The sequence below is a fragment of the Esox lucius genome, chromosome 24 (assembly GCF_011004845.1).
Source record: "Esox lucius isolate fEsoLuc1 chromosome 24, fEsoLuc1.pri, whole genome shotgun sequence".
NCBI lineage: Eukaryota > Metazoa > Chordata > Actinopteri > Esociformes > Esocidae > Esox > Esox lucius.
The window spans coordinates 22753216-22776691 of NC_047592.1; the positions used below are offsets into that span (position 1 = coordinate 22753216).

The following is a 23476-nucleotide window of genomic DNA, read 5'->3' on the forward strand; positions in this document are numbered from 1 at the left end:
ATTTCTGAGTTCGTGTGGCTTTTTTTGAAATTATTCACAATAAATAAAAAATAAATCGTTTGAAAAAAAGCTTTTAATAATGAAATAAAATGTATTTGCTTTACTTTCCTGTCATGTGGCTGAATAAAAAAATATATAACATATTTCTACATTCAAATGTTCAGATAATAGATTTATACATTCAAATGTCCAGTGCTTCAAAACATATCACTCTTACAGTTTTAGGACAATTTGGTAATTAAAAAAGCACAACCATGCTAATGTGAGCTTAATTTTCATGTGAACTTCATAACATATACAAAACAATATAGTAATACATAAATTCAAAAAAACACAAAAATAACCCATTCATTTGGAAGCTATTTCACTTATTCAAATGTGTGAGCACATCCGTGCCTTTGGCATTGTGTCAACTAGCTTTGTCATCCTTGGAATAATAGCCCATTTATAGTTTATTACATGCAGCACCAATTGTTTTTAAAATCCCTTTTAGTGGACTATGAAAATGACTCAGTATTGTCTTAACTACACAATTCCTTAATAAGGCCCATTCAGTTTCATTGCTTGCCTTAGACCTCCTATGTCTCACTGTTATAAGTGAGAAGCGGTTACTATTCCAAGCTTATTTACATTCTGGTCGCACTCTTACCCAGAGGAGGTAAATGCATACATTTATATGGATAGATATCTTTTCATACTGGTTGTCCCAGTATATTTAACCCAGAACCCTGCCAAGCAACAAATATTGCTTTTATCAAAAATCCCACACATATAGATAGATACAGAACTTCATAGATAGAAAGTAATTAAAAACATTGCTTGTCAACCAAATATATCAGGGTTTTTTTGTACATTCGGTATGTGACTTAACATCTTGTTCCAAAAGACAACAACTCCTTTCTCCTAATGCAGTGCTCCAGTTACATGCATTAGCAAAGATTTGAAGATTATAACTTTGGAAACAGAAAACTATTGAGATTGCAATGTTCAATGATGAGAAAACTGGCAGATCATCTGCCCAGTCATATCTTGCTGTGTGTTTTTCCACGCCCAGTCACTGTGTTTCCTCTTATCACCAAATTTTGCAGAGACTGGAAACCCTTCAGATTCTTTCATCTGGTGAACAATCTAGGTCCTTGTCCTATCTGTGTCATTACTGGGTGTGATAAGTCTTCGACGTGCCTAGATGAGCATTGATGGTTGGTTGGGGGAGTCAGAACTGAGCAGCTGATTGGTCAGTCGGTGTTGATGAAGTAGGTGGTCAGTTCCCCCTTGCCCTTGACGGTGATGACTCCTCTCTTGGTGACACTAAAGCCTAATGTCTCCACCACTAGAGCCGTCTCCTCGGTCACCTGTAGACAAAGACAGAACCATTGAACCATCTGCCTGTGTCTCTGTCTTTGTCTCCCTTTCTGTCTGACTGTCTGTCTGTTAGTCCATCTGTCTTTGTCAATCTCTGGCTGTCTGTCTTTCTCGCAGTTTTTTTCTCTCTTTCCATCTGTCTCTATTTCTGTCCATCTCTCTTTCCGTTGGTCTCTTTTTGTCTGTCTCTCTTTTTGTATGTCTCTCTCCCTCTCTCTCTCTCTCTCTCCCCCCCGTCTCTCTCTCTCTCTCCCTGTCTCTCCCTCCCCCTCTCCTCGGCACTGCTGCCTCACCTGGATCTTATCCAATACTCCGGTGCTGTCCATTCTACTGGCTACGTTAACAGAGTTCCCCCAGATATCATACTGTGGCTTCTGGGCTCCAATCACCCCTGCAATCACGGGACCATGGTTTATCCCTAAAAAAGGTAAAGAAGAAAAAAGAGCGGAATCATAAGTAAGGAGGTGCTGCTAGAGACGTTAGTAGGTCAATGTATTAGTAGGTGCTAAATTCCAGTTACGACCACATGTTAATTCAGCAACTCTGACAGTTTTCTGGATAATTGAAGTGATCCCTGCTGACTCTCTCTCCCTACAACCGTAGACAGTGTTGAGCCAACGTACACCATCCTGCTGGGACTGCTGGCCGAAGCCGCCTAATGGCAGAGACAGGGCTCCAACTCAGGTTCTAATGGCAGAGACAGGGCTCCAACTCAGGTTCTAATGGCAGAGACAGGGCTCCAACTCAGGTTCTAATGGCAGAGACAGGGCTCCAACTCAGGTTCTAATGGCAGAGACAGGGCCCCAACTCAGGTTCTAATGGCAGAGCAGTGTTATGATGTAGTAACTTCGACTTTGCCAGAATGACTTAGATGAGAAATTAGAGTTATGTGGCTCAAATGCAGCTCTTTGCATTGTCGTCTCACAGATTAGAACCAGCAATTATTAAAATCAACAGCATTAATGATCCTAACTTGCCATATTGGTTATCCTAAATCTGCTGACTCAGTACTCCCTATCTACTTTGTTAGTTCTCCTAAACTGCTATGTTAGATGACTATCAGTTACAAGAATGGAGCACTGTCTCCAGTGCCGGCCCTAGCCTTTTGGGGGCCCTAAGTAAAATCTGATTTGGGGCCCCCTCTCCCCTAGAGGTCAGGACTCTCTAGCAGTCCAGAGCCCCTTAGGGGTCTGGGGCCCTAAGCAACAACTTATGTTGCTTATGCCTAGAACCGGTCCTGCCTATCACTGACAATCTACCCACGTCTTTGCCAACTCCTACCTTCATTCAAAGTATGCAGTTAGCAATACTGTCTGAGAAAGGAAATGGCTTTGGTCTGAGATTGACAGCAAACAGACAGAAAAGCAGACAGATAATCAGACAGATAAGTAGATAAACAGACAGTTAAACACAGACTCACCAATGCGCAGCTTGAAGCTATTGAAGGAGTGTTGGTTGATGGCCTCCAGGTTGTTCTTTAAAGCGATGGCAAACTCCACCATGCTGCGTATATGGTGGTAGGATGCATCACCTTCCTGTGGGGGGAGACAGAGAACCTTCAGCCAGAATCAATGGTGGGCGGAACGTTCATCCTGGTGCCTGAACCAGGTAATTGACAACACTTCATTCAGAATCAAAACAGGTAGACCGCCAACCTTTCGCTCCTCCCCCAGAGCAGGATTGGTCAGCCCAGCAGCGGCCATGTAGGTACTGCCAATGGTCTTAATCTTCTCCACAGAAGAGAACTTTGGCTTAGAGAGAAGCTGTTAAAGGGTGAAGAAAAAACGGTTAGTGTTTGCTGTTGAAACTCAACAAATTCCTCTCAGTAATATGATTAACAATCAGAAGTCTTCAATGTAAATGGCAGTTGGTTATGTCAATTTATTTGGTTGCACGGTACAAGTCAACAGCATGTCAGAATCAGAAGATACACTAACTGCAGGATGGGTTGCTCTAGGTCTTATGGTTACAGGGACCTTATATACTCTTGACCAACAAGTTGATTCTTTGTTACAAAATGTGTGAAAACACAGGAGAACTGGCGTCATATTCTAATGCTATCTTCCTTTGTTTTCTCCAACAATGAAACAAAGAAACAGGCACTCCCACATTTACATTTATTCAATTAATTTCACCCAAAACTAAACTCTTGGCCTCAAATATCTCTTAATATCCAGGATAACATTTACTGGTAACAAATCATCAATTACAGTATACTCAAGATTATACCCTTAATCATTCCAGTCAATGTAGGCTAGGTTAGCTCAGTTGATTATGATAATTCACTAACAGGATAGGAAATAACCTTGATCATGATACTGAAATTGGTCTCTCATTGCAATCAATGGACAGTACATGATGAAAACAATCAAGGTATACAATGTGAAATGACTTGCATAGGCTTTTGTAAGAATGGGGGGTATGAGACACCCCAAAACCAAGATCTCAACAATGCTAACAGACCGAAATAGCTCCTTATTCTCAACCTTGGACCAGGGGACCTATAGTCAAAGGCAGTGCAGTGTGTAGACAATGGGGTTCCAGTTTTGCACCTCGTCGAAGTCTGAGATGATCTCATTGAGAAAACGCAGACATTCCAGTCCGTCATGGTTCATGCTGCTCTCGTTGTAGAACTCCTTAAACTGAGGCACTGAGGCGAACATAACACACACCAATTCACACGACTGGCTGTAGAGGTCCTGTGACAGAAGACAGAGTTGCATTATATCAGAACTCCATGGCGTCGCTATAAACGCACAAAATACACACACAGAACAAGTCGGAAGGACCCATCCCAGCAAACACGTCCTATGCACAAGCTTAACTAATGAATGGAATGGCACACACACGTCTTCTTTACCTGATTGTGCATGGACTTGCCCATGAATTCTGATGCTACATGAAGAGGCAGGACGTTCTGCAGCAGTAGTTTGTTGACGTTCTCCATGGTCTCCATCTCATCCCTTTCTTTTTTAAAGCACTGCTCTAGCAGGAACTCCACACGACAGCCTAACTCGTCCTGACAAACAAATGTTGTTAAACACACAGACCGAGTTCACATACAATCACAAGCATGCACAAAAGCATGGACATGAAGCACTCACGTATTAACACAAGTAGATGTTACCTGTCGTGCCATAACGAGGCAAGTAAAATAGAAGATAAACAGCCAAACTCCAGCCATGATCTTAGGCTCCTTTAGGACTCCAGGCCTGTTGGGATACACAGACACACTTGTTTTTATACACTTTAACAATACAATTTATTCCCATTCAAATCTAACACTGACTCATAATCTGAAACCTAACCCTTAATGTGTAGCCCTAACCACATTTCTAATTATAACCCTAAACCTCAATACAACTGTAACCTTAATCCCTGGCATTAAACACACACACACACACACACACACACACACGCTCAAATTTGTTGGTACCCCTCCACAAAAAATTAAAAATGCACAATTTTCTCTGAAATAACTTGAAACTGACAAAAGTCATTGGCATCCACCATTGTTTATGACATATTTAATAGAAATCAGACTTAGCTTTTTACATTTTTTATTCAATATAATATTGTAAATAAAAAAACAAATGATAATGGCATGGACAAAAATGATGGGACCGCTAACCTAATATTCCCGTTGCACAACCTTTAGAGGCAATCACTGCAATCAAACGTTTTCTGTAGCTCTCAATGAGACTTCTGCACCTGTTAACAGGTAGTTTGGCCCACTCCTCCTGAGCAAACTGCTCCAGCTGTCTCAGGTTTGATGGGTGCCTTCTCCAGACTGCCAGTTTCAGCTCTTTCCATAGATGTTTGATAGGATTCAGATCAGGACTCATAGAAGGCCACCAGAATAGTCCAATGTTTTGTTCTTATCCATTCTTGGGTGCTTTTAGCTGTGTGTTTTGGGTCATTATCCTGTTGGAGGACCCATGACCTGCGACTGAGACCAAGCTTTCTGACACTGGGCAGTACGTTTCGCTCCAGAATGCCTTGATAGTCTTGAGATTTCATTGTGCCCTGAACAGATTCAAGGCACCCTGTGCCAGGCTCAGCAAAGCAGCCCCAAATAATAACTGAGCCTCCTCCATTTTTCACTGTAGGTATGGTGTTCTTTTCTTTAAAAGCGTCATTTTTTCGTCTGTGAACATAGAGCTGATGTGACTTGCCAAAAAGCTCCAGTTTTGACTCATCTGTCCAAGGGACATTCTCCCAGAAGGTTTTTGGCTTGTCAATATGCATTTTAGCAAATTCCAGTCTGGCTTTTTTATGTTTTTCTTTCAAAAGTGGAGTCCTCCTGGGTCTTCTTCCATGGAGCCCACTTTCGCTCAAAAAGCGACGGTGCGATCAGAAACTGACGTACCTTCACTCTTTGGCAGTAATCCTTGGTTCTTTTTCTACCATTCGCACTATCCTTCTGTTCAATCTGGGGTCGATTTTCCTCTTGCGGCCGTGCCCAGGGAGGTTGGCTACAGTTCCATGGACCTTAAACTTCTTAATAATATTTGCAACTGTTGTCGCAGGGACATCAAGCTGTTTGGAGATGGTCTTGTAGCCTTACCTTTACCATGCTTGTCTATTATTTTCTTTCTGATCTCCTCAGACAACTCTCTCCTTTGCTTTCTCTGTTCCATGTTCAGTGTGGTGCACACAATGATACCAAACAGCACAGTGACAACTTTTCTCCATTTAAATAGGCTGAATGACTGATTACAAGATTGGAGATCTTGTGTGTGATACTAATTAAAGAATCTAATTAGTTTGATATACATGATAAAATGAGCTGTAGGGTACCAACAAATTTGAGCACGTCTGTATATATAAAAATATACATATACATTGTTCCTGATTTGCTGTGGTTTACACACACACACATTTTGCTCGACTGAGTACCCGTTCCCCTTTTTCCTTATTCTCTATGCCATGTCACCATATAAAAAATAATAAACTAACACACGTGCAGACAGCCTGGCCAGGGTTTTAGAGTTTCACACCTTTTGTGACTTTGAATTGTAAATTAGCATGGTGCTGCTTCGAATCAGCCAGTCATAATGACCATTGTAAAGTTTGAACCGTGTCTAAAGGTGAATGGAGAGCGCGTGGTCGTTACTTGGTGTCATTGTAGAGCAGCGCCATGTAGCAGTCGGAGCGAGGAGCGTAGACGTAGAGGAAGAGGGCGAGGTAGACGACTACAGCCAGGGTGAGGAGCACCACCTTGGCTGACAGACACGTCGTCACAAATACCACCACACCTAACATAGCCAGGAGACAGCAGTACAGGTAATACTGTAGGGGAGACAGGCATAGAGAGAGACAGTGAGAGATGAACAGAAACAGGAATGTTGGTGTGTTGGTTGATTGACTGTCTGGTTGATCGGTTGGTTGGTCGATTGATTAGATATTGGGTGGATTTCTTGTTGGTTGAAGAGGTACTTACAGGGACGGTGTACAGGTTGAGGTTCTGTAGTTCTGTTCTGTTTATGGAAGTACAGTTGTTTCCAGGTAAAAAAAACTAGGTGGCAAAAAACACAATGTATTCATATATTTGTGTGTGTATGTGTGTGTGTACTGTATGAGTATTCATATATTTGTGTGTATGTGTGTGGGTGTACTGTATGAGTATTCATATATTTGTGTGTGTGTGTGTGTGTGTGTGTGCTGACTCACAAAGTTCAGTATGGCCATTAGCAGGGTGATGAGCAGTAAGAGGCAGACCAATATTAGACGTAGCGCCGCCCTGGTGGCCACTTTCTGCGGCAGCGATGACACCCACTGTACACTAAGAGGCATTTTGGTGCGCAATTTCTGAAAACAAGGAAGTGCTTGGTTTGATTCCAACAATCACGCTACGTACCGAAGAACTCAAACATTACGGAGGATGTGGATATCCAAACACTGGGCACAGTAAATGCCTGCAGACCACTGACAAGGAGTGGTACCTCAGATGTTTTGTTTGTTGTCAGGCCTGTAGTCGGAAGGCCGAGTGCTGTCTGCCTGTGAGCACGGTCCAGACTCCCCAATATCAGAGCTACAAGTTTGCACTGATACTCAAGGCAGTTATGGTGTGACACGAAGGGCTGATACTTTAGTGCCTTACGAGCAACTGTCTGCACCATGTTGTGTTCAAATGGGCCAGTGGTTGCAGTTCCAAGATTACCTTGAGGAAACTGGTGCAGAACACAGTGAGAAGCAGCACCAGAACAGGAAAGGTGATTCCGTACGACACAGCCATGGCAAAGTTTCTGAGAGAGAAGTGAGAGAAAGAAGCTAAATGCTTTTATCTGGATGTTGTTTGTGGTTGAAGTGTGCATTAGGAAACTATTTAATTCTTATTCATATTTTACATTTGCATTTAGATACATTTACAGTGTGTATGTAGACAGTATATGTGTGTGTGTGTTTGTGTGTGTGTGTGGGCTTTATACCGCACACACACATTTTGATTTAACTCACCTATTGGAGACAAGCATTTGGACTGTAAACAGACACACGAAGATGAGAACCAGGCAGCCTACAGATCGGTGAAGACCTTTGACCTCTGAGAGATGAAACTGCAACATGCACACACAAGAGACAACATCAGTAGCCTACATAATTACGCAGACAACCCCATAACAAAAAAACACCTCAGCCACAACAAACACACCGAAAAGGAACACGACAGTCATAACACACAATGACATCTGACACACCAAACATAATAACAAACTTTGTCATAGCATGTACACTTCACTGCTAAAAGAAAATGTTTAGTTTACAGTGCCTTGGAAAAATGAGTTATTGAATCTTTTTATGTTCTATAGTCCCGTTTGGAATGTTTTCAGACCCCTTTAATTTCTCCATATTTTGTAGTGTTATTGACTTGATTTGTATCTGATAAAATTATTATTTTTGCCTTCTGTCTACACACCACAATGTCAAAGCAAAAACCAGTTTTTAGAAAAGTGTGCCAATGATTAGAAAATACATTGAAATATCTACAGTCTCATGTTGGCTTTTGCACTGAAATGCACTGTTAAGTGTGGGACCTTATATAGACAGGTGTGTCTTTCTATATCATGTCCAATCAATTGAATTTTCCAAAGGTGGATCCCAGTTAAATTCTGGATGTAAGGACGAAGCTTCATTTGGAGTGTCATGGCAAAAGATCTGAATACTACATCAGACATTATTTCATTATCAATAAATTGGCACAAGTTTCTAAAAATCTGTTTTTGCATTGTTTTTCTGGGGTGTTGTGTATAGACTGATGGCAAGAAGAATGTAATCAGTCATATATCTAATGTATAACACAGCAATACCAGAAGAAAATGAAGAGATCTGAAAACCCTCCCGAAGACACTGTACAACTTCACACCCAGTAAAAATGTCATGTAAGGAACCAGACCAACAGAACCCTATAATGTGCTATGGTAACACGCCTGATAAATCATGCAACCGATCAGCAAACATAAGAGACGCGTCACCAAAGCCCTTCTGTACCTGTTTCTCCAGGTTCAGGTCATTGAATAACAGTGTCAGACAGTTCAGCTTCTTTGCCCTGCGCCTGTCATAGAAGAATGGAGGAGGAAACATTCAGTAACTCAAACAACGCAGCGCAAAGGTCTTACAGACGTGGAGAAACACTCACCCCACAGAGCTGATGGTATCTAAGGACCCACTAAGGGTGTCCTCCAGGACCTGACCACCACTAGGGGAGGATTCATTTCTGATTAATCCATTAAAGCTAATACTATTGAGAAACAAATGGCAAATTAAAAAGCTGCCCTACCTGTGGATATTGACGTGTGTAGGCAGAGCATCCTACAAAGGAAATACATGGACCACAAAGTTAGTGCTCACTACGAATCATATAATTCCATTAGGAAGACTGACAGAGGATCAAGCAGGGTGATAAGTGGCCTGGTGCATAAGGTCAGTGTGTGTGTGGTTCTGAAAGTATGTCATGTATGTTTGAATGAACGGAGAGTCTAGTCAGTGCTAACAGGGTCATGTTCATCAGGGCCAACGTTGTGAAAACAAGTCCAGGTAATTCTCTCCCTCCCTGTTTCAGTTTGGTGACGGAAACAGATACGTAACTCACTGCAAATGGCTGCGATTGGTTAGTTCTGGCAGGTATCGGGAAGATCGGCATATTGTTGGGGGTGGTCTCAAGGTTTCTGAGGTCAGAGAAGGGGCAAATGGTCTGCCAGGACTGCAGGTACTGGGACATCCTCACTGAGGCTCGCTGCTTACGAAATTGGACCGGCAGGTTGTTTGTCTAGAATAAACACACACATCAGGGGTGCACACTAACAAATGTACAAACAACCCTTTTTCGTACAAACGTAAACCCTCTTTGTCAAAAAAGATTTCAACACACAGGTAGATACAATAACAGGCTCTCTTAGAGCTACAGTTTTTCATGCACCAGTACCTTCTTTTTGGTAGTTGTGTGTTCCTTATGGGGGTCGATAACCAGATATGTTTTCCTCCCAATTAGCATGGAGTCCCTGCTCCCTCCATCAGTGTCTTCCACTTGGTACGCTCCATCTAAGTTTCCCAGGGTCTCCTCTGTGATGTGAACACGGCTGTGGTGGGTAACATTGTGGATAGAAATGTAATGAATAGATCTGATCGAATTCCTTCTTCTGTGTGTTACACAATCATGTGACATTTCAGAATGATTTTTAAAGTTTTGCACTCCTGAAAGAAACATCTGTATACATTTCCTGTTAGCTTATCCTTACCCTGGCAAACCCCCAGACTCCATATGATTGGCCAAGGTCACGTCATGTGACCAGACGTCATATTGCCACTTCTGTAGACCTATCACGCCACAGAGAACATTGCCGGAGTGCACACCCACCCTCATGCTAATCTCCACACCTGTGGCCTCCCGTAGTTTGCTGCAGAGATACATGATATGGTCAGAAGAATTAGCATGGAACCGAAGTACATTTTTCACATATTAGAAGCACACATTCTCATTTACTACAATATAACATGGAAGCATTTCATCGTTTATTAATTTGAAAACCTATATGATAAAAGCATTACACAAAATGTATTGTGAGTTGACACACAGTAAGTTATTATTTGTTTCTAAGGATCCCTACTATGCCATGATCTTGGGGTCTGACAACTGACAAATATTGAATGACTGCTAGATTGAGATGAAGCAGACTGAATGACTGCTAGATTGAGATGAAGCAGACTGAATGACTGCTTGATTGAGATGAAGCAGACTGAATGACTGAAAATGGCCGACAGACTTGATAGCGGTGCACATGTCGAGACCCATCTGAACACAGTTGTTGGCGTGGGTTGGGATGGGGTCTGGCAGACCGGAAACACAGTAGTAACAGTCCCCTAGGATCTTTATACGCAAACACTCGTTCTTCTGAAGAGATAGGCGAGGGGTGGATGAAGAGAGGGCAGGGAGCAGAAAGCAACAGGGACAGAGAAAGAGAGAGTCAGTAATACATTTGTACTACTTCATAAGGAACCAATTCACCTGTGTTTAAAGGAAATGTCCGTAGCAAATGTCTAATGTCTAGCTGAAACCTTTCTATAGGAAATCCTGCCCAAGGATGATGAAGAGTGAAGAATCATTAGCCGTGAGAAACTCTCACCTTAGCAATGTCATCGAACCTGCCAAAGAGCTTGTTGAGGACTGCCACAAGCTCCTCAGGAGAACAGGAACTAGCCAGCTGTGTAAACCCCACGATATCAGCATATAAAATACTACAGAAAGAAAGATATGTCACAAATGATTGTGGCAAAGTACAACATCTGGGTCAGCTTTAGTTCTGTCAACTGAAACCTGGAACTTTTCAAGGCTTGTAAAACCTGGAATGTTTCCAGGGCTTACGTTCGAACATTGCTGATCCAAGAGTCCAGGTTAAAAGATTCCAAAATAAAACCGTCTGAATTATCTGAGGGGGCCCCCAGGACACAGGACAGGTTATAGTCATTAGATTATGTGTGTTGTATTATGTACAAGTTTCCTCACCTGACATCTTTGTGCTGCCGGATATAAAGACTGTGGAAATTCTGTCCTTTCTCTTGTTTCTCAGACAGTCGCTTAATGATCTCATTCTTCAGCTCTTTGGCAATGTAGCGTGGCAACAAGGAGAGGAGGAGGTTCTCCTGTTGCCAAGGGGCAGAACATGAGGAGTATCATTGATTAAAATATCACACTGTTGATTTACAGTAGCCAACTGCTTGCATGCTGGTTATAAGGTTGGGAATGGCTGTGAAACCTATTGGTAATTCCCTCTGAATAAAAGCATCAGCTAAATAGTTTTTACTGAGTAGAGATAATGAGATAATTCAGTTTGGTTGATTTGAACTAACTGAATGGAAATACGACGCAAAGTCAACAAGTTCAACTTATGGGTCTACCTGTTGATGTTTCTGTACGTCTTTCTGGGAGCGAACTGTGCTGAACTCCTCTTTCTTCTTACTGGATTTCCTTCGGGCATGTTCAGTCGACCACAGGTGAAACAGGCCCACACAGTTCACACACACAAACAACACAGCGTTGGCCACCAGCTGTCAGGGAGGAGGGAGGGGCACATTTGCATTTATTTTCACTTTAACCTTTAAGACAGGCATATCAATTAATAACACATTCTTATTTACAATGGAGAAAAAAACATTGAAAAACTGTTCTTGCTTTCCTCTAATGCACAGAGCTGCTTTTCTGGGACCCTTTTATCCTCCCTCTGACAACGCCTGATTGGGAGCAGGTGGGCCCAGTCAAGGTGTAGCAGTCAAGCTGCGTTAAAGAGTAGCATCTGGGTTGTGTTCTAGGGTCGTTGTTTAAATTCAGTCTTGTAAATGTTAGAGTCAGGATTTTACACAGTTTCCTTTACTTGAACTTTCAACTACATAAGACATTACCTCCTATCTAGGCATCCCATTTACATTTTGAGCAAATTAACTGACTTTGTTCTGACTTTGTTGTTGCTGATAGATTGTGGAAAAGGACTTTGGTAATTGACAAAATGATAACCAATAGGCCTTTGTTTATGGCTTGCAATACATGAAAGGGATCTTGCTGTATCTTGGGGAAACTAAAGAAGTAATGAACTGGTCAGAGGGAATTACTGGTTGAAGAATTTAATAAATGGGGGAGTACTGAGTCCCCATGTTTAGGTAAGAAAAGGAATGTGAAAAAGCGGATCAGGTCTCTTCATTTGTGTATGATCACCATTGAACGGTACCAGTAGATGATTGGGTGCTCTGTTTGTCTGTTTAAATCACCGGTCTATCTGGTCTATCTGTTAATCTGTGTGTTATTTTGTTCTGCAAAGAGAAAACCCAGAGGCTCTGGGAAGGGGAGGTGACCCAATGGGGTGACTCCTCTGGGAAGGGGGGGTGACCCAATGGGGTGACTCCTCTGGGAACTCCTATATAGCCAGGGTCCAGACATCATTCAACAAGCAATGTGTCGGATCAAGCCTAACCGCTGTTTCCTGCAATTGCTGTATTAATAAAGGTTCAATTTGAGTATTCTGACTTTTCTCCATAATTAGTGGTATTTTCCACGACAGATACTTCACTGAGTGTAGGGTACAAGTAAGTTACATGGTTGTCCCACCCAGCTTAAAATGTATACATTTTACAACTGAACTTTGCCCTGTATGAGTGACAAAATTTAAAAAATGTTAAATGTTGAGATGTCTGTTTTAGTATACAGTGGAATACAGAGATGACACTTCACTGCTTAGTACAATAACAGAAGCACCATTCAGGACTGAGCTGAGCGCAGATGAATAAACAATATACAAAACAGTATGTTGAGGGCTGGCTGATTTGAATAAGGACGCTATGTGTCAGACAATGCAAATGTGTATGTATGTGTGTGCTTAAACAAAAACAAACAAAGTGTTCTCCGCAACCCATTTACAAGAGTTTACCTATTATATTTTAATTTCCAGTTATTTTTTCTTCATGCTACTGCGAAGAGAAGAGCTAGGAGATTCACTGTGCTGGACTGGTTACGCAATTACTGTGCTCTTAGAAACTCTGGTGTTTCTCAAGGAAATGTTGTGAGTCAACCCTTTATTCTGAACCTTCATGTAGTCAAGGTGCTCTTGGAGAAATGGTTTAAGAAAAAACTCAAAAGGCACCTTTCAGGAACCTTTACCTCTACGAGCGAAGGAGACAGACATTTAAGGAGAAATACAATGTGGAAAAGAATATATACTGTCGGGGTCTGTGGATCAGGGTGAATCGTGTCTGTCCGTCTGTATACAACATGTCAGCTGTGAGCATAATCCAGGGCTGAGCCCGCGTGGCCCACTGTGGTTCTGTTACCTGGACAGCCAGGTATGGTGTGTCAGGGCTGGTGACAGGGACGTAGACGCTGATTATTATTACGTGTGACGCGCTGGTCCCGATGCCCACAATCAGAGCCCAGGCTAAAGACAGGGGCAGCACAGTGTACACCCCAAGAGACAGGAAGAGGAAGAACGCCACCTGGGATAATCAGAACGGGAAACAAATCGGATTTGTGAATCCAAACACTGGCTTGTTCTTTCCTCATTCATATTGTTTAGGACAGCCTAGCGATTAAAGGTACACTCCAGTCATGTGATAGATCCCATTGAAATTGCAGAGCCTCACCAAAAACCCACTATTAGAAGAAAAAAAAATCCCAATCTAAATAAGGTTCAGCTGTGCAGCGGGTCGTTCGGGCGGTCTTTTGCCCCAAACGAGCTACTGCCCTCTAAACCAACCTACTGAGCAAAATAATTTGAATGACGTCTTTTCAAAGTCTTTTCAATGCCCATTGCTCAAAGGGAATTATGTTATTGCCTTTTTAGTTGAAAAGAGGTTTCAGATGGATGATCATGTGACCGAAGTGAACCTTCAGGCGCGTTGGGCCAGTAAATAAAACGTTATGTGGTTCCCACTACCCAAGACTGTCTCATGGAGAGGGGGATTTGCACTAAACGCATTTCCAATTCACATACGCTTATAACACACCGTCTACATACACAACCTTGGACAAATATAAACAAGCACCCAAACTGACCCAATCCTTCCCGCTCTCACCTGTTCCCACGGGGTGATGGCCCCCCCCGTGAAGATGAAGACCACGGCCGTGATGTATAACATCCCCCAGACGAAGAGGGACAGCGCCCCCCCGCAGCGCCTCATCACGGGCAGCCAGGGCAGGGCCACCAGCAGGGCGGTGCTCACGCACAGCACCACGCACACCACGGAGAGAGCGCCCACGTGGGTGATGATGTTCTGTTGACGGGGGAGACAGTGGGAGTCAAACCCCTCTTAACAGTACCCCCCCAAAACAGCTCTGTCGCAGCCACCCTCACCCCATGCCCTCTCTCACCCGCCCTGTAGCTGGTATGAGGATGACAATGGCTATGCAGAAGCCCATGGCCAACAGCAGACCAGGCAACACGGCCGGCGTCTCCTCCAGGCACCTTAAGAGACAACGGGTTGATTTCAAGAAAAGCAGCATTACACTGGCTTCAATAGCATCGAAGGGGAAATTATTACAGTGGACCATTTCCATGAATATGAATAAACACATGCTGGAATCATCCAGTTACTCAATACACATTTAAAGAACACATTTAGCGCAGAGGTTCATTGCAGTGCTAACATTCCACGTCACACATAACAATATTAATATTGTATTCATAATGTTGATGTGGGCCTGAAAGATCATTGACTCTCCACACTGTTCTGCTGTGGACTGGCCACCCTGCAGTCTGGCTCCTCTCTAGGTTTTTTCCTAGGTTCTGACCCTACTATGGAGTTTTTCCTAGTCACCATTTGGGGTTCCTAGTCACTCTTTGGGGTTTTAGGGTGTGTGTCTGTATAAGAACTTTGTGACAACTGCTGATGTAAAAAACATCGATATGTGTATACAAGTCCTCACCTGAGACTGGGCATTCAATCCCTGTGTTCACTTACACATCTTCCTCCTTAAAGATGCAGTCTAGGACTTTTGCAGGGGCTTTTTGCAGTCTGGGATCTCCCATTTTTGACTGAACGTGTAATATGTTATTAATATGTGCACAATCTATAAGTATCAATAACTCAGTTAGCTTTTAAAATCCATGTTTGAAAGCGGGCACAAATCAGCAAACACATGACACATTACACAATTTTCAGGGGACCCTTTTTGACTCAACAGTGCCCCTTTTCCTACCAGTTGGCAGAAATCACAGAATGCATCTTTAATATCCTTACCGTACAGAACAAAACCACAAAAAAACTACGACCTCACTAATGTCAGCCGCTCTAGATAACAAATGTGACAAAACACCTCACGGTAAAAACAAGTTCATATTTCATAGAGACCTTAGGAAAGCCTTGTGTACGGCTCTGTAGCAGCAGCACATTCCTTCTACCAATCTGTTTTGTGAAGGCCGTTTGAAAGCGCCTCGGCCCCCCTCCACGAGGTCCGGGCTGTCATCCAAATCGGTGTCGACCCCAGGGTCTGACTGGTTAATAGGGATGACATTTTCAAATATAGAAGTGGTAGTGTCACGGGACAGAACACAGGTGGTTGTCTTGCTGTCGTGGTTGAGGCTGCAGGAGGTTGTTGCGAAGTCCTTGGTGAGATCTGAGTTGTTAATGTAAGTATTTGTTTTTAACATAAAGTCTTTGTTAAAGTCATCATTGTCAGGGCTGGCAGCGCATTTAATAAAAGTGTCCTTGTGAGGGATTGTGCTGTTAGTGGGAAATTCCTTGCTCTTCATGTCTGAAGAATGTTCATGGTTGACTTTGGTGCTAGTCTCTAAAGTGTCTGTGTTGGGTTTAATGTTATCATAATAAGAGTTAGTGTGGAATTTGGTTCTATCATTCACAGAGTCTCGTTTTATTTCAGTGCCATGGTTACCTGTGTTCATAGTAGTTATGACCTTCAGCGATTCTCTCAAAAATACCTGGGCCTTGAAAGGTTTGGGAATAAGGTCCACCTTAGCCTTGCCCACCTCTATGTAGTCCCGATTCTCGCTGAGCACTGATTGGCTCTCGAAATCCCCACTGAAGTAATCCCCGGTGTCATCAGCATGATTTCTGATGTCATTCGTTTTTCCGGTGATATCCTTCCTTTGCTTGCCGATGTCACCATCTTTCTCCACGACACCTTCTCTGGTAAAAGCGCCGTCTGTTGCACAGGTAAAATCCTTCAGCTCCAGGCTCCTGTCTCCGCCCCGGTCTCCTTCACCTCCCGCGCTAGCAACCTCCCCGCTACCTGTCCTCTGAATGTCCCTTGATTGGTCTCCTCCAATCACCAGGTATCCCAGGGCATCGTCCTGCATGCTGCTTCAAACTTCCTTCGCTCTGTACCCTTGTTGAAGGGAACATGTATCTGAGAGAAAAACAGGAGAGAGGGTCATGTCTTCAGCTCTAAAATGTTGCACAGATTTGTTTGTATGCCTTTGGTGACAGTAGTCCATGTGAAAAGGAAGGAATGTCTTCAAGGCCCCACATATTATCCTCAACATTACATTCTTACATTCCACGTTACCATTCTGCCAACTAAACCATTTTGCTGTAACCACGCCATTGTAAAAATATAAAACTTGTGTAAACGACATTTAGGTGTTGGCACTACGCATCAATATTGCACTGAATGTGATTCTAACCGTAACCTTAAGTGTAACAACAACTGTCCTAAACACATCCTTTCTCTTCACAAAATAAGCTCTAAATAAAAGAGGCTATTAGTTTGACTTCTCTCTTTAGCTTTTTAATAGCAGTTCTGAGGACATACTTTCACAGTCAGTTATTTCCCCATTGTTATAAACAGGTTTTGCTGGATGCACAGCCTCATTGACAGTGATGAATGTTGGCGGGATTGGTTTGCCCTAGTTACAGATCTTTTACAGATCATTTTCCCCACACCTCAAGGTCAACCCTAACCACTAGTGGGGAAAATGCTAAACAGGTCCAAGATCAGCAGACTTCCAATAATGGCTCCTGAGATACCTGGTTGGGTTAAAGGAATATTAATTTAATATTAAAATACTTTATCAGTGCTTGAACTTGTCTGGCTTTTTGGACCAATAGAATACTCCTAAAATAGTAAGCCCCTCTCATATGTCACTCTAAGCAGGTTAAGATAATGCTATTAATATCGTACGTGAACAACATGTGGGTGAAACGGGTGGTGTGATGCTCCCTGTCTCTTTCTCTGTTAATGACATGTTAGCAACGCACCCCTAATAATTATTCTGACTTTCTTCTTTCTCTGTGTCTCTCACACTTTCTTTACACATAGGAACATTTTTAATCCATTTTAAACCAGAAAAGGAACCAGGCAAGCCTAGTTCAGCCGGCCCGCAATTAAAAGCATAAATGCTGTTGCCCTTACTGGATTCAAGCCCAGGTCTCCGACATCAGTGGCTGTGTCTTTAACCACTACACCACGGTGCTACGCATTTGCTGAGTGTCGGTATATCATCCCGACATCAGATTTTGTCACGCATTAACGTCACGCTAAGTTTGAATATTTTGCCAGACACCATTAAGCATTTGTGTTAAACTGACTAACGTTTCTTATGAAGTTTACCCTCCACCACAAACAGCATCTATGAAATGGATGGCTTTTGCCACTGGTCGTTTAACAGCTTATAAGCCAGTAATAGGCTTACTAGTATCCAACATACTACTTGGAATAGTCACAAGAATTTAGCAATTTCTAGTGAGACTGAAGATGAACTTTACACTGCCAAAGCTATTTCATTTCATGGCACAAAAACTGTAGTTCTTTTTCCATTTATGAATGACACTGATAAAATAACTGTCAATATTGGTGACTATAACTGACTTTTCGTCAAGTGAAAAGACGAGAGAATCATGGAAGCCCCTCCTTTTTGACTGCCCAAAGGGTTTTGATCTAGTTTATACCCCAAAAAGCATGCATGGATGCATACTTTAAAAATCCACCAGAAATAGGCACAATATAAAGAGTTCTATTTTAGGCTTCCAATAACGTAGCTACTGAAGGTTATAGCCAGCAAAGTCTTTGTCTATCCGGAACAAATCCTTATACAGAATTTTCTCTGACTGTGACTGTGAGATTTGAATGTGGGACCTATTGGTCACAGGACCGTGTCTATAACCACTATGCTATTAAAAAAGTGTCAGTCAGTCATTTCCTCTTCTAGGCCGGCTCCGCTTACGAGGTCCGGCAAAAACAATATTCTACTGAATATCAAAAAATATGTGCTCTTTACCAAAATATATTCAAGATACAGTTAAATTGGCTTAAAGTGCAGCCTCTCAGCTTTAATTTCAGGGTAATCATATCTAAATTGGAGGAAGTGTTAAGGAATTACAGCTCTTTAATATGTAGTCCCCTCTTTTTCAAGGGACCAAAGGTAATTGGAAAAACTTTGTAATTCCTAAACATTACATACAATATTTTGGTTCAACCCCTTCAATTAAAGCTGAAAGTCTGCACTTTCAATTTCAATTCAAATCCATTGTAGTGGCGTACAGAACTAAAATTATGAAAATTGTGTCAGTGTCCAAATATTTCCGGACCTAACTGTAAATATTCACATCTATGTACGTCGGGTGTCTTCCTGTCAGTTTTATCTCAGTGTCATTTTTCCAAAAACTCAGTTAAATCAAAACCCAGACAATGGACTGAAGCTTTAAAATCACATAAAACGTTAAACAAATGAATCAAACCACATGCATTTAATCAAAGCATAGTCCAAGTTTACACAGAACTCTGTCCTTTGTGAAGCTACTCTTTAAAAGCTTGACTTCCTAATTCTCTAAGTATGAAAACCTAAAAGAAGGTGACATGGACGCTCCAGTGCGCCCCACCATACCCACTGTGTGGGTTTCAGTTAACTTCTCTTGGCTATGCTAGGAAGATTGCAAACACAGTTGACACAGTTCCATACAAAGATCAGGACATGAGCAACTGTAACCCGTCTATAACAGTGGCCTACCTTATTTTTCAAGTAGTTGCTGAATGCTGCTCTCTCTATCACTCCCGGCTGTCTCTCTGTGACGCTCATGTGGCTCAGTCCTCATTTTCCTATATTCATTTATGACCTTTGTCTGTTTTCCTGCTCATCTGCTCTACCCTTTCACTCTCTCCCTTTTGTTATTCCTCTGTTCGATTGATTTGATGCCCAACATCTGAACTGATTATATGAGCCCTTGAAGGCTAAACACCAATTTAACTCGTAGCTGTATGACTGTGCATCCATGATTTACAGCCCCACTCTTTCAACACAAACAAAACTGCAGTCCACCACTTGGTTTGCTCTAAAATCGAAGAAATACACTTGGAAGACGTAACCACTCTCAAATATTATGGGATATACCTCATGATGCATCCATTCAAGTGGTAAGTGTATCTAACTACGTCATTCGTATACACGACCAGAGTTCTCTAGAAGTGATTGTGGGGCTTAAGCAAATTGCTAGGTGCTTGCATGTCTGCATCCTAACTACCACTGTAATCTGAGCAGTCAAAAGTAGTGGACATGGTAGAGCACACAGGGCCATTTAGGATGCAGCCTATATGTGGACAGGCATACATGTACTTTATGATGTAATGTCTCTCCACCAGCTATGCAAATACACTGAGTTAAACACAGACCACAGAGAGAAGAAAAAACCAGAAAAAGGTCTAGGGGGAGGACTAGAGGGAGCAACGAGAGAGGGAGTGGATAGAGAGGACATAAAGAGGGAGGCCAAGGGAGACGGGGAAGGGGAGAGAAGGAGCCCAGTCTCTGAATAGACATTTGCACTGATGGATTTTATGAATGGCCACGTGTATCATTCAGAATATATGGTTCCATACGCTTCAGTCATATTTCTCCCATGCTTCTAAAGTACAGTGCATCCAAATCCTATGAGTCTGTTTTGGGGGGGGCCTTGGGGGGGGCTCTTTAACCAGGATGTATTGGCCGGTGTGTACGTGTTTATAGGGCACTGCATTCTGATGCCAATGATCATGGTTGAGCTCGCAGGCGCCCAACCTACCACAAGGGGTTGTATGAGGCCAGTCCTGTCCGAAATCCAACACTTCCACCCTGGACGGAGTCCATTAGCACTGCCCTCTGTGGGACCCCATGGGCACATCCACATGCTGCGCTTTTCTTCCCAATCAAAACCTCAAATTCACAAACTTCAATTAAAAACACACTATATCCTAGCAACAGTGCCAAAGCTGATATGAATGTCCATCTCTGAGACCTGCTATTTATCAGTAAAGTATAATACGTTTGTATTATTCTTAATTTTCCTTTATAACAACAATAAATATTGTTGTATTAAGATATAATACAAGACAAAAACAGGTATGACAGTCCAAATGACCTTTAACTACCTTTGCTTTATTCATTGGTTTTTAACCACAAAGCTAAATTCATGGAAATTGTTCAAAAGAATTGATGCAACTAATCAACATAATTGCAAATGAGGACAATAATGTATGGTATTAATTATCAATGAAACAGGAATGACAAGGTTCTATCTGTAAAATTGTTTTTGCCGGCCAAGAAGAGTGAATGTTTCTTACTGACTGACTACACCTTGTTAAATAACGTAGTGATTAGAGACATGGACCTGCAACTAATAGGTCTTGCATTTGAATCTTGTTACTGTCAAAGCAAATTATGCATTAGGATTTGCTCTGTATAGACAAAAGCTTTGCTGGCTACAACCTTCAGTAGCTATGTTATAGTAAGCTCAATAACTACATCACTTGACATTACAGTTGTGCTAGTAAGTTTGCACAACCTGGCAGAAATTGTGAAATATATAGAAAACATGACTGATCATGCAAAACAACTGTCCTTTATTTAAGGATAGGGATCATATGAAGCCATGTATTATCACATAGTTGCTTGGCTCCTTTTTAAATCATAATGATAACAGAAATCACCCAAATGGCCCAGATCAAAAGTTTTCATACCCTTGAATGTTTGGCCTTGTTACAGACACACAAGGTGACACACACATGTGAAAATGGCAATTAAAGTTGAATTTCCCACACCCACATGAGGAGCAGAAAAGAACTGTCAAAAGATTTGCATAACAAGGTAATGGAACTTTATAAAGATGAAAAAGGATATAAAAATATATCCAAAGTCTTGCAAATGCCAGTCAGTACTGTTCAATCACTCATTAAGAAGTGGAACATTTGGGGATCTATTGATACCAAGCCATGGTCAGGGAGACTAAGAAACATTTCAGCCAAAACTGCTGGAAGAATTGTTTGAAATACATAGAAAAAACCACAGGTAAACTCAGGAGAAATACAGGCTGCTCTGGAAAAAGACGGTGTGGTTGTTTCAAGGAGCACAATACAACGATACTTGAACAAAAATGAGCTGCATGGTCGAGTTGCCAGAAAGAAGCCTTTACCATAAGCGCTATGTTGGGAGAAGGGTCAATAAGGCCTATAGTGAACAGAATATCATCCCCACTGTGAAGCATGGTGGTGGCTCACTGATGTTTTTGGGGGGGGGGGTGAGCTCTAAAGGCACAGGGAATCTTTTGAAATTTGATGCAAGATGAATGCAGCATGTTATCAGAAAATACTGGCAGTCAATTTGCATTCCTAATGCACGAAAACTGCGCATGGGATGCTCTTGGACTTTCCAGCACGACAAGGCCAAGTTGACCAGTGGTTACAGCAGAAAAAAGGAGTGGCAATCACAGTCTCCTGACCGTAATATCATCCAGCCACTCTGGGGAAATCTCAGACTTGCGGTTCATGCAAGATGACCTAAGACTTTGCATGACCTGGAGGCATTTTGCCAAGACGAATGGGCAGCTATACCAACTGCAAGAATTTGGGGCTTCATAGACAACTATTACAAAAGACAGCACGCTGTCATTGATGCAAAAGGAGGCAATACACAATATAAAGAACTAAGGGTTTGCAGACATTTGAACAGGGGCCAGTAAAAAAAAATCTTTGTTTCCATTTTTTGATTTATGATTGTGACATTCTGTTATGACCTACAGTTGAATGTGACTCCCATAAGAAGTAAAATATGTGTTTTGCCTGCTCACTCATTTTCATTACAAATGGTACATATATTACCAATTCTCCAAGGGTATGCAAACTTTTGAGCACAACTGTACTTACATTGACATCCCAGCCTATGACATATTGGATTGCAGATAGGAACTTTTCAACATTTTGAAAATAGTTTGTGCAAATGGAACAGTTTTTTAAAATGTAGATGTCTCAGATATTAAGGTCCACCTAAACAGCAACTTTCTGTGAATTACATACTTTTGGCCAAAATATCAAACTTCAAATTTTAAGGTTTCAACCTGGTCTAATAGAAAGGAAGTTTGGAAAATGAATTCAGTATACGGACCTGGACCTACCAGGCCATGAATTGCAAGATGAACACATCAATGCGTTGCTAGAGAATTCACAGCATGTCTCAAAACACACAATAAAGGTTCCCAATTTTAGTCTTAACAATGAGCTTTGAAATGTGTTTACAAACAGTGAATATCCAGTGCATTATTGTTTGTTGAAACACAATTACACTTTACAATAATTTGCACGAAGATGTGTTCATGAAAGGTTAAGACAATTTATGAACTACTAATCTGAAAGTCTTGTGTCAAAACATAGAAAAACATTTAGTATACAAGTCATCTTAATCATTAAGACAAACACATTAGTTTCAATAAAGTGCCATATTATGACCATAATAATGACTCACCGATTCATTTGATCCCGCAGACAATTCCTGTTTGGTCTCTTATTTTTTGTCTAATCACAAAGAGAATGTCAGTTGAAAGTTAACATAACTCTTGAAATAAGCCCATGCTATAAATACAGTACATCAACAGTTTCTCAGGAACAGCACTTTGAAAACATGACAACTTTACCTCCGTCTCTGTCTGTTAAGAGTCTGTCTCTGTGTTTGTGTGTGTGTGTGTGTAGCCTCTTCTTTAGGAATGTTCAACTGTGAGTTGAGTTTGCGGTTTCCTTTTTTCTCACCCAAACTCGACTAACTGGTTCTAGATAATTAACAGCTCAATAATGACAAAAATAGAATATAATAGAATGGCTGAAGAGATGACTACAAAAAGCTTGTTTGCCCTAGACTTAGATCATCAGGAACAACATATGAAA

The 23476-nt window shown here is 41.7% G+C and overlaps 1 protein-coding gene across 3 annotated transcripts; it reads right to left on the minus strand.

Annotated features, from left to right (window-relative positions):
- Positions 1-62: 62 nt before the first annotated feature.
- Positions 63-23269, minus strand: LOC105030097 (adenylate cyclase type 4). Of its 3 annotated transcripts, XM_020043076.2 has the most exons (28): positions 23230-23269; positions 23061-23110; positions 15691-16705; positions 14711-14804; positions 14416-14613; positions 13675-13836; positions 11755-11904; positions 11363-11499; positions 10983-11094; positions 10623-10750; positions 10098-10256; positions 9785-9938; positions 9452-9628; positions 9140-9171; positions 8999-9058; positions 8851-8914; positions 7822-7919; positions 7526-7610; positions 7036-7173; positions 6806-6880; positions 6479-6654; positions 4490-4574; positions 4223-4381; positions 3915-4061; positions 3018-3125; positions 2783-2897; positions 1656-1780; positions 63-1352 (listed from the first exon to the last, which is right to left on the minus strand). In XM_020043076.2, exons 3-28 carry the CDS (start codon positions 16653-16655, stop codon positions 1236-1238), a joined length of 4020 nt encoding a protein of 1339 aa, XP_019898635.2. In that variant the 5' UTR covers positions 16656-16705; positions 23061-23110; positions 23230-23269; the 3' UTR covers positions 63-1235. The 3 variants fall into 3 exon arrangements, with proteins under 3 accessions (XP_019898635.2, XP_034146764.1, XP_034146763.1); XM_034290873.1 differs by lacking the exons at positions 23061-23110; positions 23230-23269 and adding an exon at positions 22714-22779; XM_034290872.1 differs by lacking the exons at positions 23061-23110; positions 23230-23269 and adding an exon at positions 22704-22779.
- Positions 23270-23476: the final 207 nt, after the last annotated feature.

What these genes read in the sequence shown, in the direction of transcription:
- LOC105030097 (XM_020043076.2), bottom strand. Translation starts at nt 16,655, where the DNA reads ATGCAGGACGATGCCCTGGGATACCTGGTGATTGGAGGAGACCAATCA. An exon ending in ACCTGAACCTGGAGAAACAG is followed by an intron (nt 7,920 to 8,850) that starts GTACAGAAGGGC and finishes TGCATGTTGCAG; the next exon opens with TTTCATCTCTCAGAGGTCAA. An exon ending in TCAACCTGTACACCGTCCCT is followed by an intron (nt 6,655 to 6,805) that starts GTAAGTACCTCT and finishes TCTCCCCTACAG; the next exon opens with TATTACCTGTACTGCTGTCT.